The sequence below is a fragment of the Lolium rigidum genome, chromosome 2, assembly GCF_022539505.1.
Source record: "Lolium rigidum isolate FL_2022 chromosome 2, APGP_CSIRO_Lrig_0.1, whole genome shotgun sequence".
NCBI classification, from domain to species: Eukaryota; Viridiplantae; Streptophyta; class Magnoliopsida; order Poales; family Poaceae; genus Lolium; species Lolium rigidum.
This window is the reverse complement of record NC_061509.1, coordinates 192,332,753-192,349,379: the sequence shown is the minus strand read 5'-3', so window position 1 is coordinate 192,349,379 and position 16,627 is coordinate 192,332,753. Positions and strand designations below refer to the sequence as shown.

Here is a 16,627-nt window from a genome sequence, read left to right as displayed (position 1 = left end):
GGATGCGTCACGGCGTTGGGCCGCGTTTTTGTCCGGCGCGACACATCCGGACGCGCGGGCACGGGATGGGTCGCCGCGTTGGAGATGGCTTTGGGACATTTCTAGCTGGCTGACCCATCGGGTTTTGGCGTGTCCGATTCGGTCCGTGCGAACGGGTGGACAGGCCGCACATGCTCCAGCGAGGCAACGCAAACGGACTGATCTGTCCGCCCGACCCATCCGTTCACCAAATTTGGGGAATGAATGCATCGACGCAGATGTTGTGCGGATAACGCTTGTGTTCGGCCATCGGTTGTTGGTCCGGTCTGTAAGTGTCACATAATGCTAGTTAATTTTTCATTAGAAACCGACATCCAGTTATACAAAAAGGCTCGCATAAACTTGATGAAAACAGTAATAAGATGCACTCGATGGCGTGGTGGAAATTGTGTTACCCAAAATGTGAGGGAGGCTTGGGCTTTAGAGATTTCAACTCCTTCAATTTGGCTATGCTTGCAAAACAAGTATGGAGGCTGGTCACTGATCAAAATTCATTCTGTGCGACTATTCTAAGTGCTAAATACTACCCCCATGGGGATATCTTGAAAGCAGGGCCTAAAGCTGGATCATCTTTCACCTGGCAAAGTATTGTAGCTGGATTATCAACCTTTAAAAGAGGTTACATTTGGAGAGTTGGAAACGGTGAGAGTATTCATATTTACTCAGATCCCTGGATCCCTTCAAGCCCGAATAGGCGGATTATAACGCCAAGAGGAGCGGGGGTATATACAAAGGTACATGAATTGATAAACCCCCTCACTGGATATTGGGATGAAGATCTTCTAAGAAGCCTGTTTATTGCAACTGATGTGAATCGGATCCTCCAAATCCCATTAAATAATCAAGGCTTTGAAGATTTTGTTGCCTGGGCGTTCACCAGACATGGACGATATACTGTACGATCGGGTTATCACACACAATGGAGGCATACATTTGGACCTTCCGCTGGTCAGCTCTGCCTCCCTGGCGGATCAGTCCTTAATCCAGTATGGAAGGCTGTGTGGCGATTGAAAGTGCAAAGCAAGATAAAAAAAAATCTTGTGGAGGGCCTTGCATGGGATCTTGCCGCTGAAATCTATTCTAGCAAATCGTCATGTTGGCACAATTGGGGGCTGCCCAATCTGTAATAATGGACCAGAGGATATAAAGCACTTGTTATTTGGCTGTGATACTGCCAAGCAAATATGGTCAAATCTGGGCCTTGATATAATTATTGGATCGGCTACTGATTCCGAGCTCTCAGGTTCAGTTATATTGGAGAAGTTGCTACGGGAACCAGACAAAAACCTTGCAGGTTTTACATTCGGGAAAACAGAAACTATAGCCGTTGCTTGTTGGTACCTTTGGTTGATACGCCGTCGACGCACACATAATGAACCAGTTCCTCCAATGTATCGGTGCAAAATGTCGATTTTATCTATAACTGCGAATACAGCAAAAGCAATGGCGAAATCCACTGGGCCTAAATCACCATGGGAGAGACCAGCTCCAAGACAAATTAAGGTAAATGTAGATGGTTCCTTCTATCTGGAAGAATATGCGGGATCAGTGGCTGCGGTGCTAAGAGATACTTTTGGAAACTTTGTTGCTGCATCTACTATATATATGCCAACTGTTGCATCTGCTTCTATGACTGAAGCTCTGGCAATGAGGGAGGGTTTAGCGCTGGCTAACCGGCTTGGTTATAACAATGTGCTAATGGAATCAGACTCAACTGATGTTGTTGAAGCTTGCCGGGGGGATGAAGCATGGTGGGGCGAGGTCTCGGCTGTCTTTGCAGACTGTGTTGATTTGGTGTCACTTATTGGATGTGTCAAGTTCAAGCATTGTCAAAGAGAAGCCAATAAAGTGGCTCACGAACTAGCTAGGGAGAGTTTCCATAGTAAAACTTCTTGTAATTGGGTCGATGAGCCCCCTAGTTTTCTCCTAGATAGTCTCCTAAATGATGTAAACAAATTTTGATTCAAGGGCAGCAAGTTTCTGACGCACTCTTTTCCTTACCAGGGTACCTAAGGGGACTGGAAGGTTTTTAATGAGGCGGCTTGCTAGCTCAATATATTATCGTTTATTTCAAAAAAAAAGGCTCGCATAAACTAAAAATAAACGGCCGCTACTACGTCGGCCGTACACGTCTACACCTCCCCGCCGCTGACATCGTCCTTGTCTAGCGCTGCAGCCCATATGGTTGTTTCTTGGTGGGGTTGCTTGAGGACGGCCCAGCGGCGTTCTCCCTGCGTTGGGCCTCCTGGCGCCAGTCATCCTCACGGCGGGCCAAGGCGGTGTTGAGCTCGGCAGCCTAGTGCGCCTTCCTCTCCTCCTCCACCGCCGCCCGCTGATATCTACGGGAGCTTCTATTCTTGTAGACAGTGTTGGGCCTCCAAGAGCAGAGGTTTGTAGAACAGCAGCAAGTTTCCCTTAAGTGGATCACCCAAGGTTTATCGATCTCGGGGAGGAAGAGGTCAAAGATATCCCTCTCATGCAACCACCGCAACCACAAAGCAAGAAGTCTCTTGTGTCCCCAACACACCTAATAGGTGCACTAGTTCGGCGAAGAGATAGTGAAATACGAGGTGGTATGAATGAATATGAGCGAGTAGTAACGGCGCCAGAAAATAGCTTGCTGGCGTGTAGTTGATGGTGGTAATATGGTAGCGGTAGTAACGCAGTAAAACAGTAAACAAGCAGCGATAGCGATATTTAGGAACAAGGCCTAGGGAATAGACTTTCACTAGTGGACACTCTCAACTTTGATCACATAACAGAATAGATAAATGCATACTCTACACTCTTTTGTTGGATGATGAACACATTGCGTAGGATTACATGAATCCTCAATGCCGGAGTTAACAAGCTCCACAATTCAATGTTCATATTTAAATAACCTTAGAGTGCATGAAAGATCGACACGACTAAACCAAGTACTAACACAGCATGCACACTGTCACCTTCACACTATGTAGGAGGAATAGATCACATCAATACTATCATAGCAATAGTTAACTTCACAATCTACAAGAGATCATGATCATAGCATACGCCAAGTACTAACACGGATGCACACACTTGTCACCATTACACCGTGCGGGAGGAATAAACTACTTTAATAACATCACTAGAGTAACATATAGATAAATTGTGATACAAAACACATTGCAATCATAAAGAGATATAAATAAGCACTTCACTACGCCATTCATAACGAGTGAATAAGTATTCGTGAAATATAGCCTAAGAGACCCACACGGTGCACACCCTTGTCACCTTTACACACGTGGGACAAGGAGTCTCCGGAGATCACATAAGTAAAATTCACTTGACTAGCACAATGACATCTAGATTACAAGCATCATCATATGAATCTCAATCATGTAAGGCAGCTCATGAGATTATTGTATTGAAGTACATAGGAGAGAGATTAACCACATAGCTACCGGTACAGCCCCGAGCCTCGATGGAGAACTACTCCCTCCTCATGGGAGACAGCGGCGGTGATGAAGATGGCGGTGGTGTCGATGGAGGAGCCTTCCGGGGGCACTTCCCCGTCCCGGCGGCGTGCCGGAACAGAGACTCCTGTCCCCCAGATCTTGGCTTCGCGATGGCGGCGGCTCTGGAAGGTTTCTCGTACCGTGGCTTTTCCGTATCGTGGTTTTAGGTCCGGGGGCTTCTTATAGGCGAAGAGGCGGCGTCAGAGGGTCGAAGAGGCGGCGACACCATAGGGTGGCGCGGGCCACACCCAGGCCGCGCCGGCCTATTGTCCCGTGGGCCTGTGCCCCCTCTGTGGCGGTTCTCGGGTGTTACGGATGCTTCGGGCAAAATAGGATGCTGGGTCTTGATTTCGTCCGATTCCGAGAATATTTCCTTACTAGGATTTCGGAACCAAAAACAGCGAGAAAACAGGAACTGGCCCTTCGGCATCTCGTCAATAGGTTAGTTCCGGAAAACGTATAAATATGACATATAATGTGCATAAAACATGTAGATATCATCAATAATGTGGCATGGAACATAAGAAATTATCGATACGTCGGAGACGTATCAGCATCCCCAAGCTTAGTTTACGCTCGTCCCGAGCGGGTAAACGATAAACAAAGATAATTTACGGAGTGACATGCCATCATAACCTTGATCATACTATTTGTAAACATATGTAATGAATGCAGCGATCAAAACAATGGTAATGACATGAGTAAACAAGTGAATCATAAAGCTAAGACTTTTCATGAATAGTACTTCAAGACAAGCATCAATAAGTCTTGCATAAGAGTTAACTCATAAAGCAATAAATCAAAGTAAAGGTATTGAAGCAACACAAAGGAAGATTAAGTTTCAGCGGTTGCTTTCAACTTGTAACATGTATATCTCATGGATAATTGTCAACATAGAGTAATATAACAAGTGCAATATGCAAGTATGTAGGAATCAATGCACAGTTCACACAAGTGTTTGCTTCTTGAGGTGGAGAGAAATAGGTGAAGCGACTCAACATAAAAGTAAAAGAAAGGTCCTTCGCAGAGGAAAGCATCGATTGCTATATTTGTGCTAGAGCTTTTATTTTGAAAACATGAAACAATTTTGTCAACGGTAGTAATAAAGCATATGAGTTATGTAAATTATATCCTACAAGTTGCAAGCCTCATGCATAGTATACTAATAGTGCCCGCACCTTGTCCTAATTAGCTTGGACTACCGGATCATCGCAATACACATGTTTTAACCAAGTGTCACAATGGGGTACCTCCATGCCGCTTGTACAAAGGTCTAAGGAGAAAGCTCGCATTTTGGATTTCTCGCTTTTGATTATTCTCAACTTAGACATCCATACGGGACAACATGGACAACAGATAATGGACTCCTCTTTAATGCATAAGCATGTGGCAACAATTATTATTCTCATATGAGATTGAGGATATATGTCCAAAACTGAAACTTCCACCATGAATCATGGCTTTAGTTAGCGGTCCAATGTTCTTCTCTAACAATATGCATGCTCCAACCATAAAGGTGGTAGATCTCTCTTACTTCAGACAAGACGGATATGCATAGCAACTCACATGATATTCAACAAAGAATAGTTGATGGCGTCCCCCGAAACATGGTTATCGCACAACAAGCAACTTAATAAGAGATAAAGTGCATAAGTACATATTCAATACCACAATAGTTTTTAAGCTATTTGTCCCATGAGCTATATATTGCAAAGGCGAATGATGGAAATTTAAAGGTAGCACTCAAGCAATTTACTTTGGAATGGCGGATAAATACCATGTAGTAGGTAGGTATGGTGGACACAAATGGCATAGTGGTTGGCTCAAGGATTTTGGATGCATGAGAAGTATTCCCTCTCGATACAAGGTTTAGGCTAGCAAGGTTATTTGAAACAAACACAAGGATGAACGGTGCAGCAAAACTCACATAAAAGACATATTGTAAACATTATAAGACTCTACACCGTCTTCCTTGTTGTTCAAACTCAATACTAGAAATTATCTAGACTTTAGAGAGACCAAATATGCAAACCAAATTTAGCAAGCTCTAGGTGTTTCTTCATTAATGGGTGCAAAGTATATGATGCAAGAGCTTAAACATGAGCACAAAAATTGCCAAGTATCAAATTATTCAAGACATTCTACCAATTACCACATGTAGCATTTCCCGTTTCCAACCATATAACATTTAACGAAGCAGTTTCAACCTTCGCCATGAAAAATAAAAGCTAAGAACACATGTGTTCACATGAACCAGCGGAGCGTGTCTCTCTCCCACACAAGCATTTATTCAAACAAAAACAAAAACAAAAGCACACAGACGCTCCAAGTAAAGTACATAAGATGTGGCCAAATAAAAATATAGTTTCAAGAGAAGGAACTCGATAATTTGTCGATGAAGAAGGGGATGCCTTGGGCATCCCCAAGCTTAGATGCTTGAGTCTTCTTGAAATATGCAGGGATGAACCACGGGGGCATCCCCAAGCTTAGACTCTTCACTCTTCTTGATCATAGTATATCATCCTCCTCTCTTGACCCTTGAAAACTTCCTCCACACCAAACTCGAAACAAACTCATTAGAGGGTTAGTGCACAATAAAAATTAACATGTTCAGAGGTGACACAATCATTCTTAACACTTCGGACATTGCATAAAGCTACTGGACATTAATGGAACAAAGAAATTCATCCACCATAGCAAAAGAGGCAATGTGAAATAAAAGGCAGAATCTGTCAAAACAGAACAGTCCGTAAAGATGGATTTTATCGAGGCACCAGACTTGCTCAGATGAAAATGCTCAAATTGAATGAAAGTTGCGTACATATCTGAGGATCACGCACGTAAATTGGCATATTTTTCTGAGCTACCTACAGAGAGGCAGGTCGAAATTCGTGACAGCAAAGAAATCTATTACTGCGCAGTAATCCAAATCTAGTATGAACCTTACTATCAAAGACTTTACTTGGCACAACAATGCACAAAACTAAGATAAGGAGAGGTTGCTACAGTAGTAAACAACTTCCAAGACACAAATATAAAATGTAGGTACTGTAGCAAAATAAACACATGGGTTATCTCCCAAGAAGTTCTTTCTTTATAGCCATTAAGACGGGCTCAGCAGTTTTAATGATGCACTCGCAAGAAATAGTATTTGAAGCAAAAGAGAGCATCAAGAAGCAAATTCAAAACAAATTTAAGCCTAACATGCTTCCTATGAAAAGGAATCTTGTAAATAAACAAATTCATGAAGCATGCTGCAACAAGCATAGAAAGATAAAACAAGTATAACTTAAAAAAATTCAGCATATAGAGAGGTGTTTTAGTAACATGAAAACTTCTACAACCATATTTTCCTCTCTCATAATAACTTTCAGTAGCATCATGAACAAACTCAACAATATAAGTATCACATAAAGCATTCTTATCATGAGTCTCATGCATAAAATTATTACTCTCCACATAGGCATAATCAATTTTATTAGTTGTAGTGGGAGCAAATTCAACAAAGTAGCTATCATTATTATTCTCATCATCAAATATAGGAGGCATATTGTAATCATAATCAAATTTATCCTCCATAACAGGCGGTACTAAAAGACTATTATCTTTATAATCATCATAAATAGGAGGCATATCATAATCAACATAAACTTTTTCCTCAATACCCGGAGGGCTAAAGAGATCATTCTCATCAAAACCGACCTCCCCAAGCTTAGAATTTTCTATATCATTAGCAACAATGGTGTTCAAAGCGTTCATACTAATATCATTGCTACTAGCATGCAAATAAGATTCCATAGGTTTTTTAATTTTCGCATTAAACCATTCATGTCTTGACTCAGGAAATAGTATAAAAAGCTCACAGATGTTTTCCATTATGCCTTACTAGTGTAAACAAGAAACAAAAAGATGCAATTGCAGGATCTAAAGGAAATAGCTTCGAGTACTTACAACGGCAAAAATAGCTTAGTAGCCGAGATCCGGAGTGTGAGTACCTTTTAACTTTCCTCCCGACAACGGCGCCGGAAAAGTGCTTGATGTCTACGGGAGCTTCTATTCTTGTAGACAGTGTTGGGCCTCCAAGAGCGAGAGGTTTCTAGAACGGCAGCAAGTTTCCCTTAAGTGGATCACCCAAGGTTTATCGATCTCGGGGAGGAAGAGGTCAAAGATATCCCTCTCATGCAACCACTGCAACCACAAAGCAAGAAGTCTCTTGTGTCCCCAACACACCTAATAGGTGCACTAGTTCGGCGAAGAGATAGTGAAATACAAGTGGTATGAATGAATATGAGCAGTAGTAACGAGCGCCGGAAAATAGCTTGCTGGCGTGTAGTTGATGGTGGTAATATGGTAGCGATAGTAACGCGATAAAACGAGTAAACAAGCAGCGATAGCGATATTTAGGAACAAGGCCTAGGGAATAGACTTTCACTAGTGGACACTCTCAACTTTGATCACATAACGAGAATAGATAAATGCATACTCTACACTCTTTTGTTGGATGATGAACACATTGCGTAGGATTACACGAACCCTCAATGCCGGAGTTAACAAGCTCCACAATTCAATGTTCATATTTAAATAACCTTAGAGTGCATGAAAGATCGACACGACTAAACCAAGTACTAACACAGACATGCACACTGTCACCTTCACACTATGTAGGAGGAATAGATCACATCAATACTATCATAGCAATAGTTAACTTCACAATCTACAAGAGATCATGATCATAGCATACGCCAAGTACTAACACGGATGCACACACTCGTCACCATTACACCGTGCGGGAGGAATAAACTACTTTAATAACATCACTAGAGTAACACATAGATAAATTGTGATACAAAACACATTGCAATCATAAAGAGATATAAATAAGCACTTCACTACGCCATTCATAACGGTGAATAAGTATTACGTGAAATATAGCCTAAGAGACCCACACGGTGCACACACTCGTCACCTTTACACACGTGGGACAAGGAGTCTCCGGAGATCACATAAGTAAAATTCACTTGACTAGCACAATGACATCTAGATTACAAGCATCATCATATGAATCTCAATCATGTAAGGCAGCTCATGAGATTATTGTATTGAAGTACATAGGAGAGAGATTAACCACATAGCTACCGGTACAGCCCGAGCCTCGATGGAGAACTACTCCCTCCTCATGGGAGACGAGCAGCGGTGATGAAGATGGCGGTGGTGTCGATGGAGGAGCCTTCCGGGGCACTTCCCCGTCCCGGCGGCGTGCGGAACAGAGACTCTGTCCCCCAGATCTTGGCTTCGCGATGGCGGCGGCTCTGGAAGGTTTCTCGTACCGTGGCTTTTCCGTATCGTGGTTTTAGGTCTGGGGGCTTCTTATAGGCGAAGAGGCGGCGTCAGAGGGTCGAAGAGGCGGCGGCACCATAGGGTGGCGCCGGCCACACCCAGGCCGCGCCGGCCTATGGTCCCGTGGGCCCGTGCCCCCTCTCGGCGGTTCTCGGGTGTTACGGATGCTTCCGGGCAAAATAGGATGCTTGGGTCTTGATTTCGTCCGATTCTGAGAATATTTCCTTACTAGGATTTCCGGAACCAAAAACGACGAGAAAACGAGAACTGGCCCTTCGGCATCTCGTCAATAGGTTAGTTCCGGAAAACGCATAAATATGACATATAATGTGCATAAAACATGTAGATATCATCAATAATGTGGCATGGAACATAAGAAATTATCGATACGTCGGAGACGTATCACCCGCTCCGCCTCCTCCGCTGCTACCTTCACGTGTCGACCCAAACGGACAAAAACGAACCGTTTGGGTCGCCAATTTGGATCAACCCACTGGAGATGCCCTTACTTGCCTTCCATCATCCGTGTCGCCTTCCGGGGCCATGGGAGCGCTGCGACGGCTCTTCAAGTTGGTAGGCTCTTACTTACCTTGGGCGTGTTCGGCAACATCCAATCTTCTCAGAAATGAGCGGTGCCCAACATATCAGCTGCCATTTTGCTACACAAACACACGATCCAAAAAATTTCTCCAGAATATTGAATGGTCCCAGAAACTTCAAGGCAAACTCAACATAAGAGCACCTCCAACCGTCTCCCCGACGAGGACCCGGCAGTCCTTTTTTTCATCCGGACGGTGTTATTCGGCCCAGCCGCGCCCCATGTTCCTCGTTTTCCCCCGGAATAGGCCCTTAATCCATCCGGCGAGCCCATGCCATCCCCGGCCCCCCGGGGTGCGGTCGGGGTCTCCGAACGAGAGAAAAATGGGAAAGGGCTCGCTCTGTCAGCGAGAGAACACGTGAACCCCACCACTTTCTCATCGCAAATCCCCCTCCCCTCTCGCAGCTCTCTCACCGCCGGCACCACCCCTCGCCAATCCGCCGGCTGGTTGCCTGCACTCCGCCGTCCCTCCTCCCACCAGCCTATATTCCGCTGTCCCTCGTTTCGTCTGCCTATATTCCACCGTGGGGCAACTCCTCGCATCGCGCCTTGCATCGACCACGCCCGGCAGGTGTTCGTCCATTTTCCTGGGCGGACATGGACTCGAACAATGAGGAGGAGCATATGTTCGCCGAGCTTTTTGAAGAAGAAATGGCAGACGCTGCCCAAGACGAGGAGCACATGTTGATCCTAGCTTGGTTGTCCGTCTTGTACACGGAGAAGGCCATTGGTCACCGTGGTGGGTCGGCACCGGGTCACCTGGAAGTGCAAGCCGAGGCAGCGAATGGAGGGCTACTGCATGCTCTACGTCAACTACTTTGCCGACAGTCCATTGCACGGTGAGGTTGTTTTTAGGCGTCGTTTCAGGATGAGCTAGAAGCTCTTCCTGAAAATTGTGTATGCCCTTCGAGACTACGACTGCTACTTCAGATGCAAGTTGGATTGCACCGGCATGGCAGGGTTTTCCGCCCTCCAAAAGTAAACGGTGGCTATGCGGATGCTGGCATATGGAGCTGTTGGTGATTCTGCCGATGACTATCTTTGGATGGCGGAGTCCATCGCTCTTGATTGTTTCTACTGGTTCTACAGGGTGGTGATAGCAGTGTTCGGGGACATCTACTTGAGATCACCCACAATCGAAGACACTGCCCCGAATCCTCGCTTTCAATGAAGCTCGAGGATTTCGGGGATGCTTGGAAGCATTAACAAAAGGTTGCCTTTGTGATACTTGAGGCAGTGGCTACCCATGATCTCTGGATTTGGCACTCCTTCTTTGTTATGTTGGGATCCAACAACGACATCAACGTCTTGCAGTGCTCGCCGATCTTCTCCAATTTTGTTGAGGGTCATGCTCCCCCGGTTGACTTTGTGATAAATGGTCGGCACTACAACAACGAGATACTATCTTGCGGACGGTATCTATCCAAAGTGGGCAACATTTGTGAAGACTATCTCAAGCCCCGTCCTCCCGAAGGAGGTGGAGTTTTTCAAGGAACAAGAAGGTTGCCGAAAGGACGTCGAGCGTGCATTTGGTGTCCTCCAGCAGAGATTTTCTGTAGTCCGGTTCCCCGCTATAACTGGTCCAAAGATCAGATGTGGGAGGTGATGAACTGTTGTGTGTGCTTACACAACATGATTATTGAGAATGAGAAAAAGTATGCAGTTCCTCTGAGCGTGCAAGTGATGTCTACGTGTGCTTCTATTCTTGTAGACAGTGTTGGGCCTCCAAGAGCAGAGGTTTGTAGAACAGCAGCAAGTTTCCCTTAAGTGAATCACCCAAGGTTTATCGAACTCAGGGAGGTAAAGGTCAAAGATATCCCTCTCAAGCAACCTTGCAATTACGATACAAGAAGTCTCTTGTGTCCCCAACACACCTAATACACTTGTCAGATGTATAGGTGCACTAGTTCGGCGAAGAGATAGTGAAATACAAGTATAATGGATGATTGTAAGTAGTAATTGCAATCTGAAATAAAGATGGCAGCAAGCAAACATGTAACGGAACTTGTTGGAAACGGTGTTTCAATGCTTAGAAACAAGGCCTAGGGATCATACTTTCACTAGTGGACACTCTCAACATTGATCACATAACTGAATAAATAAATGCTACTTTCTACACTCTCTTGTTGGATAACAAACACCATTCATTGTGTAGGGCTACAAAAGCACACCTCAAGCCGGAGTAAACAAGCTCCACAACATCCGGAGTTCATATTAGAGTAACCTCTAGAGTGCATAATAGACCGTTGCAATTTAGACCGAGTACTAACATAGCATACACACTGTCAAGAATAGCTATGGAAGGGGGAATAGATCGCATCAATACTATCATAGTAATAGTTAACTTCATAATCTACAAGAGATTACAATCATAACCTACGCCAAGTACTACATGATGCACACACTGTCAACATTACATCATGGAGGAGGAATAGACTACTTTAATAACATCACTAGAGTAGCACATAGATTAATAGTGATACAAAGCTCATGATCACATAAAGATCACACCATGGGAGAGAGAGATGAACCACATAGCTACCGGTAGAGCCCTCAGCCTCGGGGGAGAACTACTCCCTCCTCATCATGGGAGACAGCAATGGCGATGAAGATGGCGGTGGTGTCGATGGAGATGACTCCGGGGGCAATTCCCCGTCCCGGCGGAGTGCCGGAACAGAGACTTCTGTCCCCCGAAACTTGTCTTCGCGATGGCGGCGGCTACGGAACTCTTCGTGGAATATGACTGGATTATTTAGGGTTTTCGCGACGGAGAGAATATATAGGCGGAGGGGCGATGTCGGTGGAGTCCCGAGGGGCCCACACCCTAGGGGGCGCGCCCCCTCTTGGCCGCGCTGCCACGTGGTGTGGCCACCTCGTGGGCCCACTCTGTCTCTCCTTCGGTGTTCTGGAACCCTCCGAGAAAAATAGGAAGTTCGGATTTTGTTTCGTCCAATTCCGAGAATATTTCCTGTGTAAGATTTCTGAAACCAAAAACAGCAGAAAACAGGAACTGGCACTTCGGCATCTTGTTAATAGGTTAGTCCCAGAAAATGCATAAAAATGATATAAAGTGTGAACAAAACATGTAGGTATTGTCATAAAACTAGCATGGAACATCAGAAATTATAGATACGTTGGAGACGTATCAAGCATCCCCAAGCTTAGTTCCTACTCTCCCTCGAGCAGGTAAACGATAAAAAGAATAATTTCTGAAGTGACATGCTACCAACATAATCTTAATCATACTATTGTAAAGCATATGAGATGAATGAAGTGACTCAAGGCAATGATCTATAGTTTGCTAACAAATAGATAACATATAGCAAAACTTTTCATGAATAGTACTTTCAAGACAAGCATCAAAAAGTCTTGCATAAGAGTTAACTCATAAAGCAATAAATTCTTAATAAGAGGTTTGAAGCAACACAAAGGAAGATTTAAGTTTAAGCAATTGCTTTCAACTTCAACATGCAGATCTCATGGATATTTATCAACACAAAGTAATATAACAAGTGCAATAAGTAAACATGTAAGAATCAATGCACACAGTTGACACAAGTGTTTGCTTCTAAGATAGAAAGAAGTATGTAAACTGACTCAACATAAAGTAAAAGAAAGGCCCTTCGCAGAGGGAAGCATGGATTACTCATGTGCTAGAGCTTTTTATTTTGAAAACATGGAAACAATTTTGTCAACGGTAGTAATAATTCATATGTGTTATGCATAAGACCTCTTATAAGTTGCAAGCCTCATGCATCGAATACCAATAGTGCTCGCACCTTGTCCTAATTAGCTCGAATTTCCATGGATTATCATTGCATTACATATGTTTCAACCAAGTGTCACAAAGGGGTACCTCTATGCCGCCTGTACAAAGGTCCAAGGAGATAGATCGCATTTGATTTCTCAGTTTTGATAGATATCAACTTGAGGACATCCATACTGGGACAACATAGAAAACAGATAATGGACTCCTCTTTAATGCTTAAGCATTCAACAACAGATAATATTCTCATAAGAGATTGAGGTTTAATGTCCAAACTGGAACTTCCACCATGATACATGGCTTTGGTTGGCGGCCCAATGTTCTTCTCTAACAATATGCATACTCGAACCATTTAATCATGATAAATCACCCTTACTTCAGACAAGACGAACATGCATAGCAACTCACATGATATTCAACAAAGGTGTAAAAAAGTTGATGGCGTCCCCAGAAACATGGTTACCGCTCAACAAGCAACTTATAAGAAATAAGATACATAAGCGACATATTCAATACCACAATAATTTTTAAGCTATTTTCCCATGAGCTATGTATTGCAAAGACAAGGAATGAAATTTTAAAGGTAGCACACAAGCAATTTACTTTGGAATGGCAGAGAAATACCACATAGTAGGTAGTTATGGTGGACACAAATGGCATGAGTTTTGGCTCAAGGTTTTTGGATGCACGAGAAGCATTTCCTCTCGGTACAAGGCTTTGGCTAGCAAGGTTGTTTGAAGCAACACAAGTATGAACCGGTACAGCAAAACTTACATAAGAACATATTGCAAGCATTATAAGACTCTACACTGTCTCCTTGTTGCTCAAACACTTTTACCAGAAAATATCTAGACTTTAGAGAGATCAATCATGCAATCCAAATTTCAACAAGCTCTACGGTAGTTCTCCACTTATAGGTTTAAACTACATGATGCAAGAGCTTAAACATGATCTATGAGAGCTCAAAACAATTGCCAAGTATCAAGTTATTCAGGACATATACCATTTCCCACATGAAGCATTTTCTGTTTCCATCCAAATAGCAATGAACAAAGCGGTTTTCAACTCCTCCATGAACATTAAAAGTAGAACTAAGAACACCAGTGTTCATATGAAAAAGCGGAGCGTGTCTCTCTCCCAAACAAGGTATGATCCAATTTATTCAGAGAACTAAGATAACAAAACGAAAATAAAAGCACACAGACGCTCCAAGTAAAGTACATAAGATGTGATGGAATAAAAATATAGTTTCACTAGAGATGACCTGATAAGTTGTTGATGAAGAAGGGGATGCCTTGGGCATCCCCAAGCTTAGACGCTTGAGTCTTCTTGAAATATGCAGGGATGAACCACGGGGGCATCCCCAAGCTTAGGCTCTTCACTCTTCTTGATCACATTATATCACCCTTCTCTCTTGACCCTTGAAAACTTCCGCCACACCAAACTTCTCATAAACTTCATTAGAGGGTTAGTGCATAATCAAAAATTCACATGTTTAGCAAGGACACAATCATTCTTAACACTTCCGGACATTACCCAAGGTTACTGAAAGTTAATGTAACAAAGAAATCCACTCAACACAGTAAAAGAGGCAATGCGAAATAAAAGGCAGAATCTGTCAAAACAGAACAGTCCGTAAAGACGAATTTTTTCGAGTCACTTTTGCTCAGATCAGAAAACTCAAAACTAATGATAGTTGCGTACATATCTGAGGAACACGCATGATTTTTTGCAGAAGTTTTAGGTTCTCCTACAGAGAGATCTACTCAAATTTGTGACAGCTAAAAATCTGTTTCTGCGCAGAAATCCAAATCTAGTATCAACTTTCTGTTAGAGACTTTACTTGGCACAAAAATGCAATAAAATAAATATAAGGAGAGGTTGCTACAGTAGTAACAACTTCCAAGACACAACAAAACAGTAGTAAAATAAAAACATGGGTTATCTCCCAATAAGTGCTTTCTTTATAGCCATTAAGATGGGCTCAGTAATTTTAGTGATGCTCACATAAGGATGAGAGTTGAAGCAAAGAGAGCATCAAAAAGCAAGTATGAAACAAATTTAAGTCTAACCCGCTTCCTATGCATAGGAATCTTGTACACAAATAAATTCATGAAGAACAAAGTGACAAGCATAGCAAGATAAAACAAGAGTAACTTCAAAATTTTCAGCATAAAGAGGGGAAACTTAATATTATTAAGATGCATATAGCCATGTTTCCCTCTCTCACAATAACTTTCAGTAGCATCATGAACAAACTCAACAATATAACTATCACATGAAACATTCTTATCATGAGCTACATGCATAAAATTATTACTCTCCACATAAGCATAATCATTACTATTAATTGTAGTGGGAGCAAATTCAATAAGATAGCCTTCATTATTATTCTCATCACCATAATCATCATATATAGGAGGCATATTGTAATCATAATTAATTTTCTCCTCAATAGTAGGTGGACTGAAAATATCATATTCATCATTGTAATCATCATAAATTGCAGGCATGGTATAATCATAATAACCTTTATCCTCCATAGTAGGTGGCACCAAAATACTACTATCATTATAATCATCATATATAGGAGGTAAAGTATCATCAAAGAAAATTTTCTCCTCCATGTCCACAATATTCAATGTTCATATCGAAATAACCTTAGAGTGCATGAAAGTATCAACACAACTAAACCAAGTACTAGCATAGCATGCACACTGTCACCTTCACACTACGAAAGGAGGAATAGATCACATCAATACCATCATAGCAATAGTTAACTTCATAATCTACAAGAGATCACAATCATAGCCTACGTCAAGTACTAGCACGGATGCACACACCGTCACCATTACACCGTGCAGAGGAATAAACTACTTTAATAACATCACTAGAGTAGCACATGGATAAATTGTGATACAAACACATTGCAATCATAAAGAGATATAAATAAGCACTTCACTATGCCATTCATAACAGATGAATAAGTATTCTGTGAAATATAGCCTAAGAGACCCACACGGTGCACACACTCGTCACCTTTACACACGTGGGACAAGGAGTCTCCGGAGATCACATAAGTAAAACCCACTTGACTAGCATAATGACATCTAGATTACAAGCATCATCATATGAATCTCAATCATGTAAGGCAGCTCATGAGATTATTGTATTGAAGTACATAGGAGAGAGATGAACCACATAGCTACCGGTATGCCCCGAAGCCTACGATGGAGAACTACTCCCTCCTCATGGAGAGACAGGCCGCTGATGAAGATGGCGGTGGTGTCGATGGAGAAGCCTCCGGGGGCACCCCCCCGTCCGCGCGGCGTGCCGATCACGAGATCCTGTCCCCTGCGATCTGGCTTCGGCGATGGATGGGCGGCCTCCGGGAAGGTTTTC

At 42.9% G+C, this 16,627-nt stretch overlaps 1 protein-coding gene across 1 annotated transcript in view; it reads left to right on the top strand.

Annotated features, from left to right (window-relative positions):
• The first annotated feature begins 1,482 nt into the window (after positions 1-1,482).
• LOC124690424 overlaps positions 1,483-16,627 on the top strand; it is a 21,565-nt gene continuing 6,420 nt past the window's right edge. Inside the window, exon 1 of the mRNA XM_047223811.1 lies at positions 1,483-1,856. Within this exon, the coding sequence (XP_047079767.1) occupies positions 1,483-1,856 (374 nt within the window). The remainder of the gene's footprint in view (positions 1,857-16,627) is intronic.